Source organism: Coregonus clupeaformis, chromosome 7 (genome assembly GCF_020615455.1).
Source record: "Coregonus clupeaformis isolate EN_2021a chromosome 7, ASM2061545v1, whole genome shotgun sequence".
Taxonomy (NCBI): domain Eukaryota; kingdom Metazoa; phylum Chordata; class Actinopteri; order Salmoniformes; family Salmonidae; genus Coregonus; species Coregonus clupeaformis.
Window position 1 is genome coordinate 63,372,170 of NC_059198.1, and position 27,640 is coordinate 63,399,809.

At 43.9% G+C, this 27,640-nt stretch overlaps 2 protein-coding genes across 3 annotated transcripts; one reads left to right on the forward strand and one right to left on the reverse strand.

The window, feature by feature from the left end:
• Window positions 1-754: 754 nt before the first annotated feature.
• On the reverse strand, window positions 755-1,825 carry LOC121555383 (RING finger protein 222). The gene has a single exon (XM_041869211.1). It carries the CDS (start codon window positions 1,740-1,742, stop codon window positions 1,041-1,043), a length of 702 nt encoding a protein of 233 aa, XP_041725145.1. The 5' UTR covers window positions 1,743-1,825; the 3' UTR covers window positions 755-1,040.
• Window positions 1,826-2,427: 602 nt separating this feature from the next.
• On the forward strand, window positions 2,428-26,661 carry LOC121555372 (nuclear distribution protein nudE-like 1-B). 2 transcript variants are annotated; one of them, XM_041869202.1, is made up of 9 exons: window positions 2,428-2,532; window positions 11,627-11,723; window positions 19,199-19,352; window positions 21,158-21,306; window positions 21,622-21,758; window positions 22,237-22,410; window positions 23,002-23,099; window positions 23,350-23,516; window positions 24,076-26,661. In XM_041869202.1, exons 2-9 carry the CDS (start codon window positions 11,638-11,640, stop codon window positions 24,164-24,166), a joined length of 1,056 nt encoding a protein of 351 aa, XP_041725136.1. In that variant the 5' UTR covers window positions 2,428-2,532; window positions 11,627-11,637; the 3' UTR covers window positions 24,167-26,661. The 2 variants fall into 2 exon arrangements, with proteins under 2 accessions (XP_041725136.1, XP_041725137.1); XM_041869203.1 differs by lacking the exons at window positions 2,428-2,532; window positions 11,627-11,723 and adding an exon at window positions 18,918-19,021.
• The last annotated feature ends 979 nt before the right edge of the window (window positions 26,662-27,640 follow it).

The window sequence follows — 27,640 nt, forward strand, 5'->3', positions numbered from 1 at the left end:
TGCCCCAAGTCTCTCTTTACAGCAATCAATCCCCCCCTCCTGCTCATCTTTACCTGCAAGTCGGTCTTGCTCCTTCAACCTGCCAGGGACTCACATAAATTATTTGCCGAGGATACTGAAGGTCTTTGAGAGTTCACTTTCTCTCTGCGTCTCAATGTCTATTTTCTGTCTCGGTGTCTCTCATGTGTCTCAGTGTCACTCTCTGTTTCTGTCTCCCTTTCTCTGTTTACATTGTAAGAATATACCATGTGCCGGTAGGACATAGAACTACTTTGACACACGGTTAGACACGTGGTTATCTATTCATTCTAATAAAGTAACTGTAGCCTGTGAATAATACATGTGCTTGTAAATCCCACTGTAGTTCTCATTAAACAGGTAAAACATCTTACAACCAGAAATGCACAACAATGGTCTCCATGAGAGGTGCTGGAATTGCAACCCACACTGTTCTTTAATGAGGACTTGTTGCTAACAACAGAGGGGGCAGTTATACGGTGAACAGGGGCAGTTATACGGTGAACAGGGGCAGTTATACTGTGAACAGGGGCAGTTATAGACCTATGTTAATGGGTGACTATGGAGGCATGTTCATAGGTACCTCCTTTTCTTTTAATCTTAGTACAAATATTTTAACCATTATTAACCAAATCACCACCAAGAAGTGTACGAATTGAGGAAATAAGACAATACCTTTTCCTCTAAGTCATTCCATAAACTACCACTTTATTGCAGAGTGCATGAACCAGGCCTGTTTCATTCAGTGACTTTATTAGATCCTGTCCAGGGCATTGAGGACAATCAGGCATAAAAGGAAGGCACCGTACCAGTTCAAACTATATGGCACTACCATATATAATGACAGAATGGACAAAGTGACATGTTTCAATTAATTAAGTGCAATAAATAGTCTTTATGAGAGCATGAGTGAAGAGAAAATTAGACCATACAATAACAAGCCATAGGTAATCTATCAGGTAGTGCGTAATGACGCACCACGCATAGCTATGCTAGAGCCATATGGCTCTGGGCTTAGTGGGCTATGCCAATAGAATCCAAGGAAGTGTGGCAGCTACCATTGCCATCAATGTGAATATCACAAGCAGAATGACCAAGCAACGTGCCGTTGTGCAAATCCTGATGCGCCGTCTCCTGCGGTTGGGTTGGGGGACAACAGGCATAGTGTCCATGCTAACCGCATCTTCATCAGCCATGGGTCGGCCCTGGGCACTGATTATGAAAATCTGAGAGTTTCTGTGGTCGGGACTGATCAGTGATAGCGTCCGTCGACTCCTGCATCTCACTGAAATCCACCTAAAGCGTCGCACAATCCAGTTTAGTCCACTTGAATCAGACGGTGAGCTACTTTGCCTTGACGCGCGTCTTGCGCCATGGGGATGTGGTGGGTTACTAGGTGCTGGTGGAGGGACAGGGACAGGGACCTTCAAGGTCTGCCCGCCTACTTCCTCTGCCTCTTTCCCCGGGGCGAGAGGAACCCCGACCTCCTGTTGCTTCTTGATGAAAGTCAGGTGTCGGCAGACGGGACAGATGATGGTATCTCTGATGACGCCGTCCCTGTTGATACTGACCAAGGTTTTGACCAGACAGTCGTGGCAGAAAACGTGTCCGCAGCTCAGGGTCCTCTCCATGCCGGATAGACTATCATAACACACGGGACACTCTGAGTCCTCCTGGTTCTGTGAGTCCCCTTCCTCCGCTTGGTGTCCGTCGAATGGTGCCATGCTGGACCCTCTACGCGCAGCCTGGCAGTGCTATCCACACCGGTGGTGCTCCATGGAGTCACCAATAATCCTAATAACAGCTGTGCCACTCCTCCCCTACAGAGCAGTGTATCCCTCTCAGGGACAGCTGTCAGCTATACCCATAGGCTACACCTGTATGACTCGCTGCTCTTCTGGTTCCCCCAGTTTCCCCTGAGTGGCAAAAGCAGCCAAACAGGATTTGGAATGTTTGAGAAAGAACACTGCAGATTTAATTCCAGTGACAGTCAAACTGAAATATGTTTTTGTAAGGGCATAGCCTATAAGCTAATCATAGAAGAAACACTAGCCCACTGAATACATCACATAATAAAATGTTGGCTAAATTCAGTCATATACTAAATACTCGCAATGGGCTACTATGGGAAGTGCAGTGTTGCTACAATTATTAGCCTATTATAATCATATCTAGGCTGCCTGTGAATGTGGATTTGTTAGGCCACTATGCGGCCTCTATGGAGGCTACTGCCTACACATCATCTGACTGCACCGCATCACTCATTTAGCAGCATAATAGCGCCACCTTGTGGTCAGGACAAGGCAGATCAAAGGTCCAACCCTGGAGCGTCACATTTGACGTACGTATGATTTCATCGCGTGCCACGGCCTCGGATGCTACGTTACTTCCGAGAGTCGCGTTGGCGTTTTCTAAACACAGACAGACAGACATTTCGTTGAAGACAGTCCAGGATAGAAAATGTGGTGACTGTAACTGAATCTGGAGACAGACAAACGGATTGGACATGCCCAGGTAAGGACATTGATTTACATATTTACGTTGGTTACTTTACCAAAAGCTAGCTAGCTAGTTAACCTGTATTTTCGACTTTAGCAAGCAAGCTTTGAACGACGAGCAGCCAGTGGCTCACCAAACGGTGACAGCTGAAAATAGGTTGTTGAACATGCCGTTTGGTGCCATGGCTAGCTAATAATAATGTATTTGATTTAGCGGCACTGTGATATTGACGAGCTAATGGTTTCCTTTTCTTGTTACTAATTACAAATGTTTTACTGTGTGGAAACAAACAGTCAGTATCAGACAGTGTTGACATTTTGTGTTGTCTGTTGTTGGTGGTTTCGTATGACAAGCAAAAAAGCCGGTTGTTACTATTAGTCGGTCTCAGCCATGGAACCAGCTAGAGGTGACTAACGTTAGGACTGAGTGATTACCGGCCTCGTCCTATTTATTCTGCCTCACCTTGTCCTTCACTGACTGTACATGGTCAGCCAGCTACTGTAAACTAAATACAGTTGATCTTAGCTGATGTAATAATGTGTCATTTAGCCTAGAATGTTTCTCGCCACCAGATATTCAGGGTATGCAAATGTTGTAATTATCATCATAACGCTAGGGGTGGATGTGTCTTAATTCTTCATACAGTAAGAATTTCACCTAAACTGTAGCTACAGCTTTGTTCTGTGGAGTCTAACCTGCTCCTGTGAAAGCCAATTTAATGGTGCTAACCGGTAGCCACATGTAGCTAGCTAGTGTAAAAACGGTCTAAGATCCCTACCAAATAGGGCATTCCCCAGTATGTCTGGTGGTCTGCTGCACAACCTGCCTACACACATCCCAGCCCTGAACCCTCAACTAGCCTATCCCAGCCCAGACCTCTGGTGGAAGTGGGAGGATTTTAGTTTCCTGGAAATAACGTAACTCACAGAGAATTTGGTGTGAGCCGTGTAGTGCTTCACCCACTCTCACTCAGAGTAAGCAGCCAGACAGAGAGATGTCATCCACATCAGAGGAAAAGAGGAAGCCAAAAGGAGAGTGGAGACAGACAGGAAAACCACACAGACTCCACTAGCTTCCTCTGTTCACTAGTTAACCTACCCTGCTCTAAACCATGGGTAAATATAACCAGATGGTTCCTCTGCTGTTGGCTTGGTAGTAGAGTCTCCAAACTGCAGCCCAAATGGTACCCTATTCCCAATATAGTGCACTTCTTTTGACCAGGGCCCACTACTCTGGTCAAAAGTAATGCACTTAATAGTGAATAGGGTGCCATTTGGGACACAAGCCCATGTGTTCTGCACACCAGGATGCCACCCAACATGCCTGCACTGGAATGGGTACAAAAACAGAGAAAAAAATCTGTCTACCTTTTCCTGAAGCGGAGACTTCTGTGCTGAAAATCACTGACAGTGAGTGAACCTGGTTTTGTCTTTCATATCCTAGCTAGCTGTTTGTAAATGAACACAACACACTACTACCAGCTGAGTGTAGCCTAAAGATTAGTCTTATTTATCACCATGGCAACAACAGCTAGTCTGTTATTGAGACTCACATTCATGTCTTTTGCTTCTCTGTGATGAATAGATGGACTTAAGTTTTCAAACCTTCCTCTCTCACAGCTCTCATAGCTCTGACTGCTATTTCACCTCAATGGATGTGTAGTTCACATGGTAGCCTAATAACATTAAATCATGTTAGCTATACTATCATTAGCCTAGTTCAGCTAAGATCATCATGTTGGCTACACTGTCATTAGCATAGTTAAGCTAAGATCATCATGTTGGCTATACTATCATTAGCCTAGTTCAGCTAAGATCATCATGTTGGCTATACTATCATTAGCCTAGTTCAGCTAAGATCATCATGATAGTGATACTATCATTAGCCTAGTTCAGCTAAGATCATCATGTTGGCTACACTGTCATTAGCATAGTTAAGCTAAGATCATCATGTTGGCTATACTATCATTAGCCTAGTTCAGCTAAGATCATCATGATAGTGATACTATCATTAGCCTAGTTAAGCTAAGATCATCATGTTGGCTATACTATCATTAGCCTAGTTCAGCTAAGACTAGGCTATGTTGACAGTATCAAAACCACTCTTCAATAAACAATCCAGTTGTTTGCCACTAAATGACATCACCATGCATCAATCTCCACCCTGGTGTTGTTGACACTCTCTTCAGACCCCCTCAGTTTTGTGAATGAGTCCCAGTAGTAAGCTAGTGGTGTAACGCCACAGTTTCCTGAGCTGCATAACACACACACACACTGACGCACACACACACACGCGCACGCTCTGCATACCATACCATACATACACCTAGAGGAATGTGAGAGAGAACAGCTGTTCTCACTTTGACCACATGACCCCTGGGACCTGTCTAACTGACAGATGACTCTCCCTTGTTAAACTGAATTAAAAGCCATTTGACATACTGTCTTGTTGAACACTTTCATTGTTTTTGGTAGCACATAGTTCTGCATGTAGGGCCTACATGGAACTGCTTATTTACTAGGCTATATTCTGACTGGTAGGCTATAGACTGTATAGGCCCTGGTCAAAAGTAGTGCACTATAAGGGAATATGGTACAATTTGGGACGCAGCCTAATTGTCCGTCCTGGTGTTAACCAGAGTGCAGTATAGAGGACGGTGCTAGTGTTTGGGTGGCTGACTGGACTGCTAACCCATCCGTCTGTTACAGCTACAATATGTCACAAAGCTACAAAACTTTTTGGGCGACCTGACCAAATTCACATAGAAATGTGAGTTATAGATATGTAATTCCCGTTGAAAGCAAGTCTAAGAAGCGGTAGGTCTGTTCTATGTGTGCTATTTCTACGCTTACCGTTCTGAATTTTAGTTTCTGCGTCTTTTACTTTCGGTTTTGTACACCAACTTCAGTCAGCTGAAAATAGAATAGATTGGGTTATGAAAAATATATTTCACAGCGGTTTAGACGCTACAATGATTCTCTACACAATGACTGCTTGTTTTGTGTCACAAACTGAAATTAGGCGAACTATTAGAATTTTAGCAACCAAGAAATGGTGCAGCGATTTCTGCATAGTGCAGCTTTAAAGTGCTGCTGTTGGGACGGGTTGAGGTGACTGACCCATGCATGCTGGAAATCCCTCTAAACCAGAGATGGTCAATAGTAGCCTTGCCTATTCCTGGAGCCACTGGGAGGGATGGGGACTCCCTGCTGTTCAACCTCACACAGCACACACACATTGGACCAAACAGATGTGTGTGGATTTAATCACAGGTTAGACATCCACCCTCTGAAGTGGCTTTGGCCCAACCACAACACTTCCGCTCAGGATTTCCACACTACTTCTGTTCCATGTGATTATGATTGGCATTCAACACACAAAATGGCCATGAATAGAAGTTAATGAAGCTTTTTGAAAACATGTCCCGTCCACTGTGGCCCATGCCAAACAAAAAGGGTTAGACGTTTTAATGAGGAGGCCGTGGTCTGTATGAAGGGGTTCTGTGGGGCCGACTGGGGGCATCCTACATCTCCTTACTGTGTTGCTGCTGGGTCAGTGTATCAGGCCCTTGTTGTTAGAGAAGAAGTGGAGGTGGAGGGAGGCTGAACTGAAGTCAGTGGGTCTTGAGTAACTGTGATGACAGGATGACCACAGTTGGGCAGTTAGTTAACCCTCTCATCTCTGGTCAGATCTATTCTGGCTTTGTGTCCCCTCTGTGTTGCCAGGTCTAGCAAACATTTCTAGCCCAATGACTACTCAAAACCCACCCACAAGGCCTGAAAAGTAAGCACATTGTTTTGGGCCGCAGCAAGAGAGGAGTTGCCACATTTAGCCAATAAACAATTTTTCCATAACGTTATCGAGCGAATTAAGAAGGAATCTCGGTTTAACTTCTAACGATGTTAGAAGCAAAATTCAGTTTTCCATCAAAATAATAGGATAATTCTTGCGAGCTAACATGACTAATAACATGACTAATAAAGGAATGTCACAAGAAAAGATAATTCACCCTTATTAAACTTTTTTTCTGGCAATTGTGCAAGATGATAATTTAAGAATACAAAGCGTTAGAAATGGCCTATTTGGGAGATTGACTTGTCATCTCAATAGGTATAGGCTAGGCCTACTGACTAAACTCTGACTTTATGACTGTAATTCAACTTTACCAAGGTTTGGTTAACTAGATGCAGGTAGCCTATAGCCCCTGATAGGCCTACATCTAATTGCAGATAGCCTAAAGTAGCCTAGCCAAGATGTAAGATGAACGATTTTAGCAGCTTGCTTAGTTCAAATTGACAGACTAATTTATTCAACATGAATAGCGAGGTGAAGTGCTTCCGTTACCCAATTCTAGCCTGCTGGAATAGGCTACTGAGGATGGTGTCGTAATTTCAATCACTGAATATTAATAATATGGATGTGAACTGAATAGGCCTATGCTTGTCAACAACAGCCAGTGTTTTACCTTCAATCTAATGCATTCTAACAACATCTGATCAGCAATTGCGATAGAGCTGTGACCATGATCCCACTTGATAACTTCCAATTGAATTAACTAAACACGGCCATTAATAATTGCATAATAACACAAGGCTACAACAACAAACTGAAGTTATAGACTGTTTATTCAATCTGTTTACCAGCTCTAGGTTGGCTACACAAGTGGCACAAATTGATTTGCAATGACTCCAGTGATATCGTCATTTCAACATATTTATTGGCTACAGTAGCCTACATAGGCATATACATTAATAGGCTACTTGATGGCAAACAGATGCAAATGTATCATTCTCCACATTTAATGTCAGTTTCATTGTGGACTTTCCCCCAGAACAGTATGCACGTGAGGGAGTTCCATAACTTCCATTTAAAATGTCCACTCGCACAGCGCTCGAGACCCAAGAACTCAGCATGCGTAAAAACCTTCATGATATGGTTTTCCATAAGCAAAGTCGACATTAGAATGCAGTTTAAACCACCTCCGAGTGAACATATCTAATGTGCTCTAAAGAGCTTAAAGTAGTTTTCCTGTGCTTGGTCGCTTTATTTCTTGATGTGCATCATTTCTAGAGTGTTAATGATTTATGGAAAAGGGGTTGGAAAATAGGTGTCTCTATAATGACAATCTAAATAGCCTACCTACAACTGGTGTCAAGTTGTCAGACGTACACACGCTGCTCCTTTCACTCACCTGACTCAGCTGCCTGCTGCAGCGTTCAGTCTCAACACACACCCCCCTCCCTATTGGACACTCACTCTCTCACTTAGTCACTCACGCACTCACTCAGAAACAGGCTGCCTCACTGCCTGATAGTCAGCAGCAGCAGGTCACAATTAAATATACACTACGGTTCAAAAGTTTGGGGTCACTTAGAAATGTCCTTGTTTTCCATGAAAACATACAGTTGAAGTCGGAAGTTTACATACACTTAGGTTGGAGTCATTAAAACTAGTTTTTCAACCACTCCACACATTTCTTGTTAACAAACTATAGTTTTGGCAAGTCGGTTAAGACATCTACTTTGTGCATGACACAAGTAATTTTTCCAACGATTGTTTACAGACAGATTATTTCACTTATAATTCACTGTATCACAATTCCAGTGGGTCAGAAGTTTACATGCACTAAGTTGACTGTGCCTTTAAACAGCTTGGAAAATTCCAGAAAATGATGTCATGGCTTTAGAAGCTTCTGATAGGCTAATTGACATCATTTGAGTCAATTGGAGGTGTACCTGTGAATGTATTTCAAGGCCTACCTTCAAACTCAGTGCCTCTTTGCTTGACATCATGGAAAAATCAAAAGAAATCAGCCAAGACCTCAGAAAAACAATTTGTAGACCTCCACAAGACTGGTTCATCCTTGGGAGCAATTTCCAAATGCCTGAAGGTACCACGTTCATCTGTACAAACAATAGTATGCAAGTATAAACACCATGGGACCACGCAGCCGTCATACCACTCAGGAAGGAGACGCGTTCTGTCTCGTAGAGATGAACGTACCTTGGTGCGAAATGTGCAAATCAATCCCAGAACAACCGCAAAGGACCTTGTGAAGATGCTGGAGGAAACCGGTACACATGTATCTATATCCACAGTAAAACAAGTCCTATATCGACATAACCTGAAAGGCCACTCAGCAAGGAAGAAGCCACTGCTCCAAAACAGCCATAAAAAAGCCAGACTACGGTTTGCAACTGCACATGGGGACAAATATCGTACTTTTTGGAGAAATGTCCTCTGGTCTGATGAAACAAAAATAGAACTGTTTGGCCATAATGACCATCGTTATGTTTGGAGGAAAAAGGGGGATGCTTGCAAGCCGAAGAACACCATCCCAACCATGAAGCACGGGGGTGGTAGCATCATGCTGTGGGGTTGCTTTGCTGCAGGAGGGACTGGTGCACTTCACAAAATAGATGGCATCATGAGGAAGGAAAATTATGTGGATACATTGAAGCAACATCTCAAGACCTCAGTCAGGAAGTTAAAGATTGGTCGCAAATGGGTCTTCCAAATGGACAATGACCCCAAGCATACTTCCAAAGTTGTGGCAAAATGGCTTAAGGACAACAAAGTCAAGGTGTTGGAGTGGCCATCACAAAGCCCTGGCCTCAATCCTATAGAAAATGTGTGGGCAGAACTGAAAAAGCATGTGCGAGCAAGGAGGCCTACAAACCAGACTCAGTTACACCAGCTCTTTCACTGTACATGAAATGAGTTTGAATAGGAAATATAGCAAAATGCATAGGAAATGTAGTCATTGACAAGGTTAGAAATAATGATTTTTAATAGAAATAATAATTGTGTCGTTCAAACTTAGCTTTCGTCAAAGAATCCTCAATTTGCAGCAATTACAGCCTTGCAGACCTTTGGCATTCTAGTTGTCAATTTGTTGAGGTAATCTGAAGTCTTCCTGAAGCACCTCCCACAAGTTGAATTGGCTTGATGGGCACTTCTTACGTACCATACGGTCATGCTGCTCCCACAACAGCTCAATTGGGTTGAGGTCCGGTGACTGTGCTGGCCACTCCATTATAGACAGAATACCAGCTGACTGCTTCTTCCCTAAATAGTTCTTGCATAGTTTGGAGCTGTGCTTTGGGTCATTGTCCTGTTGTAGGAGGAAATTGGCTCCAATCAAGCGCCGTCCACAGGGTATGGCATGGCGTTGCAAAATGGAGTGATAGCCTTCCTTCTTCAAGATCCCCTTTACCCTGTACAAATCTCCCACTTTACCACCACCAAAGCACCCCCAGACCATCACATTGCCTCCACCATGCTTGACAGATGGCATCAAGCACTCCTCCAGCATCTTTTCATTTGGTCTGCGTCTCACAAATGTTCTTCTTTGTGATCCGAACACCTCATACTTCAATTCGTCTGTCCATAACACTTTTTTCCAATCTTCCTCTGTCCAGTGTCTGTGTTCTTTTGCCCATCTTAATCTTTTCTTTTTATTGGCCAGTCTGAGATATGGCTTTTTCTTTGCAACTCTGCCTAGAAGGTCAGCATCCCGGAGTCGCCTCTTCACTGTTGATGTTGAGACTGGTGTTTTGCGGGTACTATTTAATGAAGCTGCCAGTTGAGGACCTGTGAGGCGTCTGTTTCTCAAACTAGACACTAATGTATTTGTCCTCTTGCTCCGTTGTGCACCGGGGCCTCCCACTCCTCTTTCTAGTCTGGTTAGAGACAGTTTGCGCTGTTCTGTGAAGGGAGTAGTACACAGCGTTGTACGAGATCTTCAGTTTCTTGGCAATTACTCGCATGGAATAGCCTTCATTTCTCAGAACAAGAATAGACTGACGAGTTTAAGAATAAAGTTATTTGTTTCTGGCCATTTTGAGCCTGTATTCGAACACACAATTGCTGATGCTCCAGATACTCAACTAGTCTCAAGAAGGCCAGTTTTATGGCTTCTTTAATTAGCACAACAGTTTTCAGCTGTGCTAACATAATTGCAAAAGGGTTTTCTAATGGTCAATTAGCCTTTTTAAATGATCAACTTGGATTAGCAAACACAACGTGCCATTGGAACACAGGACTGATGGTTGCTGATAATGGACCTCTGTACGCTTATGTAGATATTCCATTAAAAATCAGCCGTTTCCAGCTACAATAGCCATTTACAACATTAACAATGTCTACACTGTATTTCTGATCAATTTTCTGTTATTTTAATGGACAAAAAATTTGCTTTTATTTCGTAAGCAAGGACATTTCTAAGTGACCCCAAACTTTTTAACGGTGGTGTATATTTTTAAGAAATTGCCGTGGTGCAATTTAAAAGTAGCCTAAAAACCTGCAACCCTCGACCAATACATTTTCACCTGCAACATAATTTTCAAAGTAGCCCAATTTACAGGGAAACTGCAAACATGGCAACCCTGTTACCTTGCCCAGGGGGACATAGGGTTGGTGGTGGGGGGGGGGGCTCAGAGAACATCAATAATTGGCCAAGTGTCTGTTGAAGACATCCACTCTGACTCTGACCTATTGTATCTGGATGTGTGAGTGACCTGACATGACCTGACCTGAGGCAGGAGGGGAACAGAACAGTCAGTACCTGGCTCAGCTCAGCTCTGTGTGGTTACTAGCTTGACAGCCAGACAGCCTGACTCCTGACAGCCAGACAGCCTGACTCCTGACAGCCAGACAGCCTGACTCCTGACAGCCAAACAGCCTGACTCCTGACAGCCTGACGCCTGACAGCCTGAGCATAAGATGATGTACTTTTTGTTTTACAATGAGTTAGTCCACTACTTTTCTTGGGTAAGAATAAACCCTATGTTTGGTTTTGTGCCATTCAGATGTTTAGGCCTACTATCTACTACTACTACTACTACCTACTTTCAGGATATGTCTGTAATTAACTAGCTCCAGAGGATCATGTTGTTCTCCTCTTCAGGTTGTTCTACCATGGACACAGAGATGATACCAGATGATCATGTTGTTGTCCTCTACCTCCTCTTCAGGTTGTTCTACCATGGACACAGAGATGATACCAGATGATCATGTTGTTGTCCTCTACCTCCTCTTCAGGTTGTTCTACCATGGACACAGAGATGATACCAGATGATCATGTTGTTGTCCTCTACCTCCTCTTCAGGTTGTTCTACCATGGACACAGAGATGATACCAAAATTTACTTCAAAAGACGAGGAGATTGACTACTGGAAGGCCTTATCCCTCACGTATAAGAAAAGGTATGTTCATGTCAACTGGTCTAGGCTAATCATAGCTCATTTAACAAAATCCTTGATTAACAAATGATTTATTATATATGGTCAAACATTGAATTTCAGAAGATCATATTCAACGGTTTGTCATTGTATCTGTTGAACTACTCTCCTCCACATACATTTTCCAGATTGTGCCTAGCTTGAGTTTCAGTATTTCACTTTGATGCGTCCTCTCAGTAATATAATTATCCATGCACAGAAAACCACATGGCTTGCTCTGCTCTCGGCTCTGTTACATAAAGCAAAGCTTATGTTTGCTCATAACGCTGGAAGATTAATAACAAGGTTATGTCATAACAGTCATGTGATCATCTGACACGTGACCTGTTCCTCTATAGGCCTTTGTTAACGTTACCATCGACACAGAAAGCAGTGGATTCATTGGCCTAGATTATGCCTTGTTTGTTTAGGCCTAGTTGTTCTTAGTGCTGGGTTGTAATCATTAGTGCACACCGTAGCAAAACGCGTTGTAACGGAAAACATTTTGCAAGGAAGATTTGCGTTTCTTATTGTACTGGTTCAGGTAGTAGCCTACCTCCCTGTTTCAGTGCGTTTTCTTCCGTTTGGTTACTATTGAATACGTCTCTGGTGTCACTTTTTCAGATATCCTGTATCCAGCAGGGTGTTCTAGAAGAATGAACCTTTATTTTTGTCACAGTCAGACCTATAGACTACTACCCTTCCTTCCTTCCCATAGGCACTGAACAGACTAGAGTAAGATCTTTGTCATAGATGAGACCGCTAAGATCAGTGGAATGGACACACACACATACACACTACTTACAAACAGCATTGTACTGACTGCAATCACTCACCTTTGCAGCAAACAAGTTTAGATCCTCTGTTACATAATGGCAAGACACACACTGCCAAGTTGCATAAACTCTGTTACTCAGTACGATATAGGACTACAGTGTAAACTCTGTTACTAGTTCAGCACGATATAGGACCACAGTGTAAACTCTGCTACTAGTTCATACTGCTAACATGCTGAGTCTCCCTGTTGGTATTAATACTGCTAACATGCTGAGTCTTCCTGTCTGTTGGTATTAATACTGCTAACATGCTGAGTCTCCCTGTCTGTTGGTGTTAATACTGCTAACATGCTGAGTCTCCCTGTCTGTTGGTATTAATATTGCTAACATGCTGAGTCTCCCTGTCTGTTGGTGTTAATACTGCTAACATGCTGAGTCTCCCTGTCTGTTGGTATTAATATTGCTAACATGCTGAGTCTCCCTGTCTGTTGGTATTAATGCTGCTAACATGCTGAGTCTTCCTGTCTGTTGGTATTAATACTGCTAACATGCTGAGTCTCCCTGTCTGTTGGTATTAATACTGCTAACATGCTGAGTCTCCCTGTCTGTTGGTATTAATACTGCTAAAATGCTGAGTCTCCCTGTCTGTTGGTATTAATACTGCTAACATGCTGAGTCTCCCTGTCTGTTGGTATTACTACTGCTAACATGCTGAGTCTACCTGTTGGTATTAATACTGCTAACATGCTGAGTCTCCCTGTCTGTTGGTATTACTACTGCTAACATGCTGAGTCTCCCTGTTGGTATTAATACTGCTAACATGCTGAGTCTCCCTGTCTGTTGGTATTAATACTGCTAACATGCTGAGTCTCCCTGTCTGTTGGTATAAATACTGCTAACATGCTGAGTCCCCCTGTCTGTTGGTGTTAATACTGCTAACATGCTGAGTCTCCCTGTTGGAATTAATACTGCTAACATGCTGAGTCTCTCTGTCTGTTGGTATTAATACTGCTAACATGCTGAGTCTCCCTGTCTGTTGGTATAAATACTGCTAACATACTGAGTCTCCCTGTCTGTTGGTATTACTACTGCTAACATGCTGAGTCTACCTGTTGGTATTAATACTGCTAACATGCTGAGTCTCCCTGTCTGTTGGTATTACTACTGCTAACATGCTGAGTCTCCCTGTTGGTATTAATACTGCTAACATGCTGAGTCTCCCTGTCTGTTGGTATTAATACTGCTAACATGCTGAGTCTCCCTGTCTGTTGGTATAAATACTGCTAACATGCTGAGTCTCCCTGTCTGTTGGTGTTAATACTGCTAACATGCTGAGTCTCCCTGTCTGTTGGTGTTAATACTGCTAACATGCTGAGTCTCCCTGTTGATATTAATACTGCTAACATGCTGAGTCTCCCTGTCTGTTGGTATTAATACTGCTAACATGCTGAGTCTCCCTGTCTGTTGGTATAAATACTACTAACATACTGAGTCTCCCTGTCTGTTGGTATTAATACTGCTAACATACTGAGTCTCCCTGTCTGTTGGTATTAATACTGCTAAGATGCTGCGTCTCCCTGTCTGTTGGTATTAATACTGCTAAGATGCTGCGTCTCCCTGTCTGTTGGTATTAATACTGCTAACATGCTGAGTCTCCCTGTCTGTTGGTATTAATACTGCTAACATGCAGTCATCCCTGTGTCTGTTGGTATCGGTGGTATCTCTCCCATACCCATGGAACTACAGCCTGCAGTCTCTGCTCAGTCTCAGGTCCTGTCCAGAAACAGCCCCGATCCCCCAGATCTGAATTAGTTAGAAAAGTAAGCTACAGTGGGGGAAAAAAGTATTTAGTCAGCCACCAATTGTGCAAGTTCTCCCACTTAAAAAGATGAGAGAGGCCTGTAATTTTCATCATAGGTACAAGTCAACTATGACAGACAAAATGAGAAAAAAAAATCCAGAAAATCACATTGTAGGATTTTTTATGAATTTATTTGCAAATTATGGTGGAAAATAAGTATTTGGTCAATAACAAAAGTTTCTCAATACTTTGTTATATACCCTTTGTTGGCAATGACACAGGTCAAACGTTTTCTGTAAGTCTTCACAAGGTTTTCACACACTGTTGCTGGTATTTTGGCCCATTCCTCCATGCAGATCTCCTCTAGAGCAGTGATGTTTTGGGGCTGTCGCTGGGCAACACGGACTTTCAACTCCCTCCAAAGATTTTCTATGGGGTTGAGATCTGGAGACTGGCTAGCCACTCCAGGACCTTGAAATGCTTCTTACGAAGCCACTCCTTCGTTGCCCGGGCGGTGTGTTTGGGATCATTGTCATGCTGAATGACCCAGCCACGTTTCATCTTCAATGCCCTTGCTGATGGAAGGAGGTTTTCACTCAAAATCTCACGATACATGGCCCCATTCATTCTTTCCTTTACACGGATCAGTCGTCCTGGTCCCTTTGCAGAAAAACAGCCCCAAAGCATGATGTTTCCACCCCATGCTTCACAGTAGGTATGGTGTTCTTTGGATGCAACTCAGCATTCTTTGTCCTCCAAACACAACGAGTTGAGTTTTTACCAAAAAGTTATATTTTGGTTTCATCTGACCATATGACATTCTCCCAATCCTCTTCTGGATCATCCAAATGCACTCTAGCAAACTTCAGACGGGCCTGGACATGTACTGGCTTAAGCAGGGGGACACGTCTGGCACTGCAGGATTTGAGTCCCTGGCGGCGTAGTGTGTTACTGATGGTAGACTTTGTTACTTTGGCCCCAGCTCTCTGCAGGTCATTCACTAGGTCCCCCCGTGTGGTTCTGGGATTTTTGCTCACCGTTCTTGTGATCATTTTGACCCCACGGGGTGAGATCTTGCGTGGAGCCCCAGATCGAGGGAGATTATCAGTGGTCTTGTATGTCTTCCATTTCCTAATAATTGCTCCCACAGTTGATTTCTTCAAACCAAGCTGCTTACCTATTGCAGATTCAGTCTTCGCAGCCTGGTTCAGGTCTACAATTTTGTTTCTGGTGTCCTTTGACAGCTCTTTGGTCTTGGCCATAGTGGAGTTTGGAGTGTGACTGTTTGAGGTTGTGGACAGGTGTCTTTTATACTGATAACAAGTTCAAACAGGTGCCATTAATACAGGTAACGAGTGGGGAACAGAGGAGCATCTTAAAGAAGAAGTTACAGGTCTGTGAGAGCCAGAAATCTTGCTTGTTTGTAGGTGACCAAATACTTATTTTCCACCATAATTTGCAAATAAATTCATTAAAAATCCTACAATGTGATTTTCTGGATTTTTTTCTCTCAATTTGTCTGTCATAGTTGACATGTACCTATGATGAAAATTACAGGCCTCTCCCATATTTTTAAGTGGGAGAACTTGCACAATTGGTGGCTGACTAAATACTTTTTTTCCCCCACTGTATATGGACGCAATATGGCAGTAACTCCACTTTTCCCTCTGATAGGTTAGATGGAATGTTAGCCATATTGCTAAGGTTTAGCTATAGCTTTCCTGTCCTCACAGATCCTCGCCAGTATCCTGGGTAAAGCCTAGAGGTTTGTGTTTTGGATAGGGTTTCAGTCTCAGAGCTGTGGTAGCTGTACTGTACTGTACTGAGGGGGTTCAAACCAGTAGGTTTTCTAAGAATTTGCCCAGGAGAGGAGAGGGGGAAAAACAACAGAAGCACTCATGGATGGATAAAATACCCCACATGTTTAGGTGGTTACGTTTTCCCAGGCTCTGTACAGCCTGACCCTGTCAGTGTTGACACCACATTCTAGAGTATAGGCCTAGTGTTTGTTTATGAGTAAGTCCCAAATGACACCCTATTCCCTATATAGTGCACTACTTTTGATCAGACATGCCAAACAGTGGTCCTTTGTAGCTCAGTTGATAGAGCATGGCAATGCCAGGGTAGTGGGTTCGATTCCTGGGACCACCCATATGTCAAATACAGTGGCTTGTGAAAGTATTCACCCCCCTTGACATTTTTCCTATTTTGTTGCCTTACAACCTGGAATTAAAATAGATTTTTGGGGGGTTTGTATCATTTGATTTACACAACATGCCTACCATTTTGAAGATGCTAAATATTTTGTTATTGTGAAACAAACAAGAAATAAGACAAAAAAACAGAGAACTTGAGCGTGCATAACTATTCAACCTGCCACCCCAAAGTCAATACTTTGTAGAGCCACCTTTTGCAGCAATTACAGCTGCAAGTCTCTTGGGGTATGTCTCTATAAGCTTGCCACATCTAGCCACTGGGATATTTGCCCATTCTTCAAGGCAAAACTGCTCCAGCTCCTTCAAGTTGAAGGGTTCCGCTGGTGTACAGCAATCTTTAAGTCATACCACAGATTCTCAATTGGATTGAGGTCTGGGCTTTGACTAGGCCATTCCAAGACATTTAAATGTTTCCTCTTAAACCACTCGAGTGTTGCTTTAGCAGTATGCTTAGGGTCATTGTCCTGCTGGAAGGTGAACCTCCGTCCCAGTCGCAAATCTCTGGAAGACTGAAACCGGTTTCCCTCAAGAATTTCCCTATATTTAGCGCCATCCATCATTCCTTCAATTCTGACCAGTTTCCCAGTCCCTGCCGATGGAAAACATCCCCACAGCACGATGCTGCCACCACCATGCTTCACTGTGGGGATGGTGTTCTGGGGGTGATGAGAGGTTTTGGGTTTGCGCCAGACATAGCGTTTTCCTTGATGGCCAAAAAGCTCAATTTTAGTCTCATTTGACCAGAGTACCTTCTTCCATATGTTTGGGGAGTCTCCCACATCCCTTTTGGCGAACACCAAACGTGTTTGCTTATTCTTTACTTTAAGCAATGTTTTTTTTCTGGCCACTCTTCCGTAAAGCCCAGCTCTGTGGAGTGTACTGCTTAAAGTGGTCCTATGGACAGATACTCCAATCTCCGCTGTGGAGCTTTGCAGCTCCTTCAGGGTTATCTTTGGTCTCCTTGTTGCCTGTCTGATTAATGCCCTCCTTGCCTGGTCCGTGAGTTTTGGTGGGCGGCCCTGTCTTGGCAGGTTTGTTGTGCTGCCATATTCTTTCCATTGTTTAATAATGGATTTAATGGTGCTCCGTGGGATGTTCAAAGTTTCAGATTTTTTTATAACCCAACCCTGATCTGTACTTCTCCACAACTTTGTCCCTGACTTGTTTGGAGAGCTCCTTGGTCTTCACGGTGCCGCTTGCTTGGTGGTGCCCCTTGCTTAGTGGTGTTGCAGACTCTGGGGCCTTTCAGAACATGTGTATATATACTGAGATCATGTGACACTTAGATTGCACACAGGTGGACTTTATTTAACTAATTATGTGACTTCTGAAGGTAATTGGTTGCACCAGATCTTATTTAGGGACTTCATAGCAAAGGGGGTGAATACATATGCACGCACCACTTTTCCGTTATTTATTTTTTAGAATTTTTTTTAACAAGTTATTTTTTTAATTTCACTTCACCAATTTGGACTATTTGGTGTATGTCCATTACATGAAATCCAAATAAAAATCCATTTAAATTACAGGTTGTAATGCAACAAAATAGGAAAAACACCAAGGGGGATGAATACTTTTGAAAGGCACTGTATACGCACTCATGACTGTAAGTCGCTTTGGATAAAAGCGTCTGCTAAATGGCATATGTTAATACATTATTTTATAGCACTAACAGATCTTGGACCAGGCTAACATATCTGGCTACCAAATTAGTATACCATGCCCTATACTCATGCACATGAACCAACCCTTCTAATTCAATTCAATGGAGCCACCTGACTGAATGAATGGCATGGAAAGTCTGCATTCATTCAGCTCTAGCATGGCATTGGCCTTTGTCATGACATATGAGTCAGGGGCCATGCAGGACCATTCTAGTTGCATTACATCTATGACCAGACATACAGTAAGTTCTGTTTTATGTCTATGGTCAGACAGTAAGTTCTAGTTGCTTTACATCTATGGCCAGACAGATGATAGACTGATAAACTGCCACATGGGACAAGAGAAAGTGCTATGCTACAATCCAGGAGTCCAGACCTTTCAGCTAGGCCTATCTGTATATATTACTGGACTGTATTACTAGGTTGTATCTAGCACATAGTGTGGGTCAGCAAGTCTGGACATATAGACTGAATACAGACTGGACTGAGGTCTGAATATTTTAGCTTTAAGACTGAGACAGTACCTCAGCAGGTCTGATAAAGGTTTATGACAGAGACGGTACATCAGGTCTGATGGAGCTTTATGACCTCAGCAGGTCTGATGGAGCTTTATGACCTCAGCAGGTCTGATAGAGCTTTATGACCTCAGCAGGTGTTTATCATTAGAGGATACAGAAGGCTCCTAAAGGCCTGCTGCTGTTCCATGTGTTCTGAAACGGGTGAGGGGTCAAGGGGTCTGGAGACAGGATATTATGAGTTAAGAGACTAGGTGTGTTCAGACATGTTCCACTGACCACACAGGATAGGCCTAGGTCTGAATGTCCAGGTGATGTTACTCCCAGACATTAGTACCACAATTGATCATAAAACAACAGTCTCTCCCGTGTGTCCTCCAGCTACCATGAGGAGCTGGTGGAGTTGCAGGAGAGACCGTGTGGTAGTGCGTGTGTGTTCCTGTGTGTGGCTGTGTGTAACAGTCCTCTCTCTCCCATGTGTCCTCCAGTTACCATGAGGCCCAGGAGGAGTTGCTGGAGTTCCAGGAAGGGAGCAGAGAGCTGGAGGCAGAGTTAGAGGCTCAGCTAGGACAGGCTGAACACCGCCTCAGAGACCTGCACACAGAGAACCAAAGACTGAAGAGCGAGTTGGACAACCTCAAGGTAAATGTTGTACCTCTTGGTGTTGGAATTGAACAAATATGTGAAACGGTTGGGGATTCAGTTCAGCAAACACTGTTCCTGAGGATTCGGTTTAGCAAACACTGTTCCTGAGGATTCGGTTTGGCGAACACTGTTCTTGAGGATTCGGTTTAGAAAACACTGGATTACAGTTACAGAATATCAGTTAATGTCACCCATTCACCAGGGACTGGAAACAGGGCTCAACAACCACATCTGGATGTCAGAGGTAAGAGTAAAGCCACCCTCCTGGATGCCCCTGCTGCTTGCCAGAGAGAACGAGAGAGAGAGTGCTGCATGTGTTGGCTGGCTGTCCAGCAGTTCCATGCTCTGGCCTTGGCCTAATCCCCAGGCCGTTCAGCAGTACACTGTAATAGGATGGCAGCAGGATCAACAGGAGAAAATAGACAACTAGAGGGATGTTTAACCCACACTGCTAATGCTAGCCAGCTATATCACTGGTTATATCACTAATGCTAGCCAGGTATATCACTGGTTATATCACTAATGCTAGCCAGGTATATCACTGGTTATATCACTAATGCTAGCCAGGTATATCACTGACCAGGATGTATATCGCTGAGATAAAAGAACACAGAGCTATGGTTAACATGATGCTAACCAGGATGTATATCACAGAGATCATAGAACATGATGCTAACCAGGATGTATATCACTGAGATAATAGAACATGATGCTAACCAGGATGTATATCACTGAGATAATAGAACATGATGCTAACCAGGATGTATATCACTGAGATAATAGAACACATGCTTCTTAATGACGAGGTGCTGTCTTTCATGACCATTTTCTTCCGTCCGTGGGATAACCATATTCATGTGTGGTAGACAGACAGCCGTTGTGTTAGACTACATATGGCAGCAACATGTGAATGTGCAGTAGACTAGAGAAGGTAATGTCCTAGAGCCAAAGTTCTGTGAATGGGCCTGGGAGGACTGTGGGATTCATGTGAGGGGGCTGTAGACTAGAGAAGGTAATGTCCTAGAGCTAAAGTTCTGTGAATGGGCCTGGGAGGACTGTGGGATTCATGTGAGGGGGCTGTAGACTAGAGAAGGTAATGTCCTAGAGCTAAAGTTCTGTGAATGGGCCTGGGAGGACTGTGGGATTCATGTGAGGGGGCTGTAGACTAGAGAAGGTAATGTCCTAGAGCTAAAGTTCTGTGAATGGGCCTGGGAGGACTGTGGGATTCATGTGAGGGGGCTGTAGACTAGAGAAGGTAATGTCCTAGAGCTAAAGTTCTGTGAATGGGCCTGGAAGGACTGGGATTCATGTGAGGGGGCTGTAGACTAGAGAAGGTAATGTCCTAGAGCTAAAGTTCTGTGAATGGGCCTGGGAGGACTGTGGGATTCATGTGAGGGGGCTGTAGACTAGAGAAGGTAATGTCCTAGAGCTAAAGTTCTGTGAATGGGCCTGGGAGGACTGTGGGATTCATGTGAGGGGGCTGTAGCTTGTTCTCCTGAATGATGGGCCTGTCTTGAGCTGAGGCATGTAGCTAGGCTAGCTGTGCTGTTGACCCAGACCTCAGGCTGGCCTGATTCTGACACCTATGAGCCATACTTCACACCTCGCCAGAGAACAAAGGAGTTGAAGAGAGTTCTAGAGTCTATGAACACTATGAGAAAGAATGTTAACTAGCAGTCTGTTTGTGTTGGCATTAAGAAAGTTGGCATGTCAACACTCTCCCTTCCTGTCACCTCAGTCTTTAATGCAACCATCTCCACACGCACTCATTCTCTCTCCCCCTCTCTCTCTCCCCCCCGTAGGAGAAATTGGAGCAGCAGTATGCTCAGAGTTATAAGCAGGTCTCCATGTTAGAGGATGACCTGGGACAGACCAGAGGAATCAAGGAGCACCTTCATAAATACGTCAGAGAACTGGAGCAGGCCAACGATGACCTGGAGAGAGCCAAGAGGTCACTATATACCATAGTAGAACTAAACTAACCTTACTAACGCAGCCATTCAAATGTTTTACTTGACTTCAAGCCTAGGTTGTAGGCTAAGTGGATTTAACTTTTGTGTTGTTAACTAAATGAAAGCATGTTGACTGGTAGCTGTGTCTCAGTATTCAGAGAGTGTCTCCACTTAGTGTTAACCCAGTTATCCAACCCACACAGATACTGTACATTTTTCAGCAGCTTCTGCTACTAACAGTTGTCCACCCCAACCCCTCTCCCCCCTCCTCCTCTCCCCCCTCCTCCTCCCTCCCCCTCTCCTCCCTCCCTCAGGGCGACCATTGTATCTCTGGAGGACTTTGAGGGTCGTCTGAACCAGGCCATAGAGAGGAATGCCTTCCTGGAGGGTGAGCTGGACGAGAAGGAGAACCTACTGGAGTCAGTTCAGAGACTGAAGGATGAAGCCAGAGGTATGAAGACATTAAACACCTAGCTTACCTCTATCCCCGACCTACCCTTTCTGTTATGTGTAATACTGCTGTATTAAGTCAGCTGGATCAGAAGGAGAACCTACTGGTCTCAGTTCAGAGACTGAAGGATGAAGCCAGAGGTACGGACGGGGACAACCCCTAACTGTACCCTTCCTTCCCCTAACTCCCTTTCCCCTACTAATCAAGGGCTTGATGATTAGTTGACCAGTTGAATCAGATGTACTGATAGGACTGGAATATTTGAAATAAGTGGAACTGTCTGGCTGGTACTTGAGGAGAGGGTTGGGAAACACTGCCCTATCCATTTGGTTGAATCATGTCTGTATTGGTGTGTCTGATGCCCCAGCCCTGAGACAGGAGCTGGCGGTGAGGGAGAGGACTCCAAACAGAATGTCATGTCTGTAATCATGTCAGTATTGGTGCTTGTATCTCATTTCTGTCTATCTGTCCCCCCCAGACCTGAGACAGGAGATGGCAGTGAGGGAGAGGACTACAGACAGGTTGTCAGCCCCCAGCTCTCCTACCCTGGACATCGACAAGATGGACTCTGCTGTCCAGGCCTCCCTGTCCCTGCCTGCCACCCCTGTAGGGAAGGGAATGGAACAACCCTTCCTCAACCCTAAATCATCAGGTAGGTCAACAGCCATGTCTTCTAACAGACCTGGGTGGAAATAGTATTAGTTTTCTTTCAAATACTTTACATGTGCTTTATTGAGCTTGCCAGGTGCAATGGAACCAATGGAAGAGTCTCAAAAGTCACTCCAGGCAGTCTCAATTAAATGCTCAAAATGTTTTGAAAGTATATAAATACTATTTGAACCCAGGTCTGTTTTTTTAGTTCCTTAACTTTTGGAGCTGTACCTCCATGTGAAACCGTTTCTATGTCTCTGTCATATGCTAAATACTGTCTCTTCCCTCTCTCTCTCCCCTCTCCCTCTCTCTCCCCTCTCTCTCTCTCCCCTCTCTCTCCTCTCTCTCTCCTCTCTCTCTCCTCTCTCTCGCTCCCCTCTCCTCTCTCTCTCTCTCTCTCTCCCCTCTCTCCTCTCTGTCTCTCTGTCTCTATCTTTCTCTCTCTGGCTCTCTCTGTCTCTGTCTCTATGGCTCTCTCTATGGCTCTCTCTGTCTCTCTCCTCTCTCTCTCGCCCCTCTCCTCTCTCACCTCTCTCTCTCTCTCACCTCTCTCTCTCACCTCTCTCTCTCTCTCCCCTCTCTCACTCTACAGTGTTAACAAATGGCTGTGGGCATGGTAGCTCACCTCTGACCCCATCAGCAAGAATCTCTGCTCTTAATATCGTTGGGGACCTACTTAGAAAAGTGGGGGTAAATATCAGACCTTTGTTTCTTGTAGCAATGTTTTCCAATGCCAGTGTTATGCATCCACCCTCTATGAAGCTAATGTTGGCGACAAAACATTATGAACACTCTTCTTGAGTGAACCCAACAGTTTGGCTTCCATCTCTTCTCTTGACTTGACAGCAGAGTATATTGGAAATATATCCTGAATTAAAGGTTACAACAGAATCCACAGCTTGTGATTAGTCTAATGTAGGCCATGTTTTTCTGTCGTTAGGCGCTGGAGTCCAAGCTAGCTGCATGTAGGAACTTTGCCAAGGACCAGGCAGTGAGGAAAACCTACTCCACGTCATCCACCAACATGATCACTGGGAACGGAAACCTCATCAACAGTAACGCCACCAAGTTCTCCCACTCACTACACACCACCTACTACGACAAAACGTGAGTTCTGTCTCTCTCAGGATTATTCCCACTGTTCCATCTATCTCTCGGAGTTGCTCTCTCTCTCAGGAGTATTCCCACTGTTCCATCTATCTCTCGGAGTTGCTCTCTCTCAGGAGTATTCCCACTGTTCCATCTATCTCTCGGAGTTGCTGTCTCTTTCAGGAGTATTCCCACTGTTCCATCTATCTCTCTGAGTTGCTCTCTCTCTCAGGAGGATTCCCACTGTTCCATCGATCTCTCTGAGTTGCTCTCTCTCTCAGGAGTATTTACACTGTTCCATCTATCTCTCTGCTTGACTTCCTGTCTGCAGTGTTAGTGTGACTCACTCAGAGAGTATAAGAAGTGAGAGGCTGAATGGACTCTAGCTCTATATCATTTTTAACCAGAGTTGGTCTAACCAGAGTATGTAGACACACCAATACAGACAGAGAATACCCAAATAGCTTTCTATTTGATATTGTGAATGAACTAACCTCTGTGAATGAACTAACCTCTGTTTTTCTGTGTCTGTGTTCCATGTCTGTGGTGTTCATATGTCTGGTGTTGTCCCCCACAGGGCTGTGAATGGACTGGACCACAGCACCCTGACTGCCCTGGCATCGCCCCGGACTGTCTCCCCTCCTGGCATGCTGCCTCTCACCGTTTAGCGTGGCACCACCCCCAACCTCTGTACAAGCTCACCACAGAACAAGGGTACCCCTCATACTCCACCCCAACCTCACCCCAATCTCTGCCCAAGCTCCTGTGCGCCCCGCAGAACAATGAGAGGAGAGAACACTTGAAGAACCGTTAGTGTGTGTGTGTGTTCGAAAGCTCGTATGTGTTTTAAGAGTTGATTTGTGAGTGTGTGTAGGAGAGACACTTGACTGAGTGATTGAAAAGGCCTCACTCACCTATGGGTAGGGTTGGATGCTGAGTGTGTCTGTATTTAACACACACATGCACATGCCTCTGCCTGAGCTGGTCTTTGCTCATGTGTTGGTGACCTCTATGCTCTGGAGTGGCTCCACAGTTTCTCAGTTTCACTCTATAACAGCAACTGTACCTGACAAGGTCCCCAACGGACCGCAGCTTCCTTCCTCTTAACCTTTCTTTTCTTGTCTGAATGAATTGCACAATTACAAATAATTTATATTTAGAATGTTGTATTTAAAAATGAAAAGGGACTTTTCCTGTTTGTTTGTGTTTATGTTATGGGGTCAGATGGAGTTGATGACCCTTAACCCCCATATCCAGAAGAATGACTGAATTCATGTTTACTGTGTTCAGGCTGTGATCAGAACCATGTTCTCTTATCGGGCTGCATCTCAATAGTCCAGTTAGTAGCATCCTCTCCTCATCTCAATAGTCCAGTTAGAATAGGAGAGAATGAGAGAACAGGACCGGTGAAAGCAATATGGATGATCTCTATCTCTACCAGAAATTAGCTTTCACTTGTTCAATTTCCTTCCCATCAGTGCAGATGAGAGAAAGGAGAGAAAATGACTTTATAGTATTGAGATGCACCCCCATGTCCCTATTGTCCTGGGTTTGGGCTGACCAGACAGAACCGACCGGTCAGCTGGTGGACCGTCTGTAGTCTGGTAGGGAGGGAGGACCCTCCATGTTAAACAGCCTGGAAGCATCAGCTGCTGTCCTCTTCATTAATGAATAATACAGTTAGGTCCGCTTCACCACATAGACTGCAATGTCCTAATGGCACCCTATTCACTATATAGTGCACTCCTTTTGACCAGGGACCATGGGGCTCTAGTCAAAAGTAGTGCACTACATAGGGAATAGGGTGCCATTTGGGACCCAGACTGCAAAGTCCTTACTTATTTATATAAGCCTTGGATGGAAGGCCAGTGATGTTCAGGGAAAGACTTGCTTTCTGTATTTACATGTGGTTGGTACCATGTTTAATTAAATGCATCCCCTTCCCCTATTCTGATGCGTAACTAGTATCAGACAGAACTGTTGCTTATAGAAACAAAGAAGTCAACCCTGAGCACAGCAGTGCGTCAGACAAAAGCGTTACTTATTCACATTGATATATAAACTGTACTGTGCACCTGCTGGTGGTCGAGTCTTATCCAGCTAACATCCTGTCTACCATAACCTGCAGAACAGAATATCCAGCAACAATAACCCAGCAGTCCAAGCATCTAACAGGTATAGGGTGAAGTTGCCTTAGATGCTGACCCAGGGTCCGTTTTTCATTTACCTCACTAATGGTTAAGGTTAGGATTGGGGGAGGGGAAGCTGATCTTAGATCTGTACCTAGGGGAGACCTCACCCCGGAGCTATCTAACAGTGGGTCACGCTCATCCCTTTTTCTAGACTAGATACTAGCCTGGTTAAACCAGACTGAATGCTGTGTTCACCATGAGGTGAGCGCTCAGTCTAGTTTTAACCAGGCTATAAATGCTTTTTCTAGACTAGATACTAGCCTGGTTAAACCAGACTGAATGCTGTGTTCACCATGAGGAGAGCGCTCAGTCTAGTTTTAACCAGGCTATAAATGCTTTTTCTAGACTAGATACTAGCCTGGTTAAACCAGACTGAATGCTGTGTTCACCATGAGGGGAGCGCTCAGTCTAGTTTTAACCAGGCTATAAATGCTTTTTCTAGACTAGATACTAGCCTGGTTAAACCAGACTGAATGCTGTGTTCACCATGAGGGGAGCGCTCAGTCTAGTTTTAATCAGGCTATAAATGCTAATCTTTTGACTGATATGTAAATTGCTATTGGTCCACTAATTGTGACCATTTTGTCACGTTGGCTCCTGACCTGTCGATGAAACGTTTGTAATAGTGTGTGAACCTCCTCATCTCAGAATGACATGCCTCTTCCTCGTTCTCTTGTTGATATTCACTGTTTTGATTTATTTTACATCCCCATTCTGCCTGTGTCTGTCTGTCTGCCTGTGTCTGTCTGTCTGCCTTTCTTTATCTGGGATTAATAGTGCTCCCTCCTATCACAGCCTTAAATGAAAAGCCTTAAGGCCAGTTTCCCGGACACAGATTAAAGCTGCAATATGTAGCTTTTTGGGTGATTTGACCAAATTCACATAGAAATGTTATAGATCTGTTATTTTCATTGAAAGCAAGTCTAAGAAGGTTATTTTTCTATGCTTCCCGTTTTTATAGTTTTGTTTTTGGGTCTTTTACTTTCGTTTTTGTACACCAGCTTCAAACAGCTGAAAATACAATAGTTTGGGTTATAGAAAATATATTTCACAGCAGTTTAGATGCTACAATGATTCTCTACACTATACTTGCTTGTTTTGTCATATAAACTGAAATTAGGCTAACTATTTTAATTTTAGCAACCAGGAGATGGCGGAGAGATTTCTGCGTAGTGCATCTTTTAAGCCTAGTCCTGGACAAAAAAAATACTTTCAATGGAGATTCTCCATTGAGAATGATTTTGAATCCAGGACTAGGCCTAATCTGTGTCTGGGAAACTGGCCCTAAAACTATCCCACCTCTTCCAGATTCTAGAACTATCATTTGGAGCTCTTTCTCACTCCCATCGTCTATGATGTCACCCACCTTTACCACATCATTCTGAGCTCTATGTCGACCTGTTGCTATGTCCCCATGTACAGTGGGGAAAAAAAGTATTTAGTCAGCCACCAATTGTGCAAGTTCTCCCACTTAAAAAGATGAGAGAGGCCTGTAATTTTCATCATAGGTACACGTCAACTATGTCAGACAAATTAAGAAAAAAAAATCCAGAAAATCACATTGTAGGATTTTTTATGAATTTATTTGCAAATTATGGTGGAAAATAAGTATTTGGTCACCTACAAACAAGCAAGATTTCTGGCTCTCACAGACCTGTAACTTCTTCTTTAAGAGGCTCCTCTGTCCTCCACTCGTTACCTGTATTAATGGCACCTGTTTGAACTTGTTATCAGTATTAAAGACACCTGTCCACAACCTCAAACAGTCACACTCCAAACTCCACTATGGCCAAGACCAAAGAGCTGTCAAAGGACACCAGAAACAAAATTGTAGACCTGCACCAGGCTGGGAAGACTGAATCTGCAATAGGTAAGCAGCTTGGTTTGAAGAAATCAACTGTGGGAGCAAGCATTAGGAAATGGAAGACATACAAGACCACTGATAATCTC

Excerpts from the sequence above, each read along its gene's own strand:
- LOC121555383 (XM_041869211.1), bottom strand. The coding sequence starts at position 1,742 with ATGGCACCATTCGACGGACACCAAGCGGAGGAAGGGGACTCACAGAAC.
- LOC121555372 (XM_041869202.1), top strand. The coding sequence starts at position 11,638 with ATGGACACAGAGATGATACCAAAATTTACTTCAAAAGACGAGGAGATT. Across the intron at positions 11,724-19,198 it reads TCCCTCACGTATAAGAAAAG|TTACCATGAGGCCCAGGAGG; the intron begins GTATGTTCATGT and ends TGTGTCCTCCAG. Across the intron at positions 23,100-23,349 it reads ACCTACTTAGAAAAGTGGGG|GCGCTGGAGTCCAAGCTAGC; the intron begins GTAAATATCAGA and ends TTCTGTCGTTAG.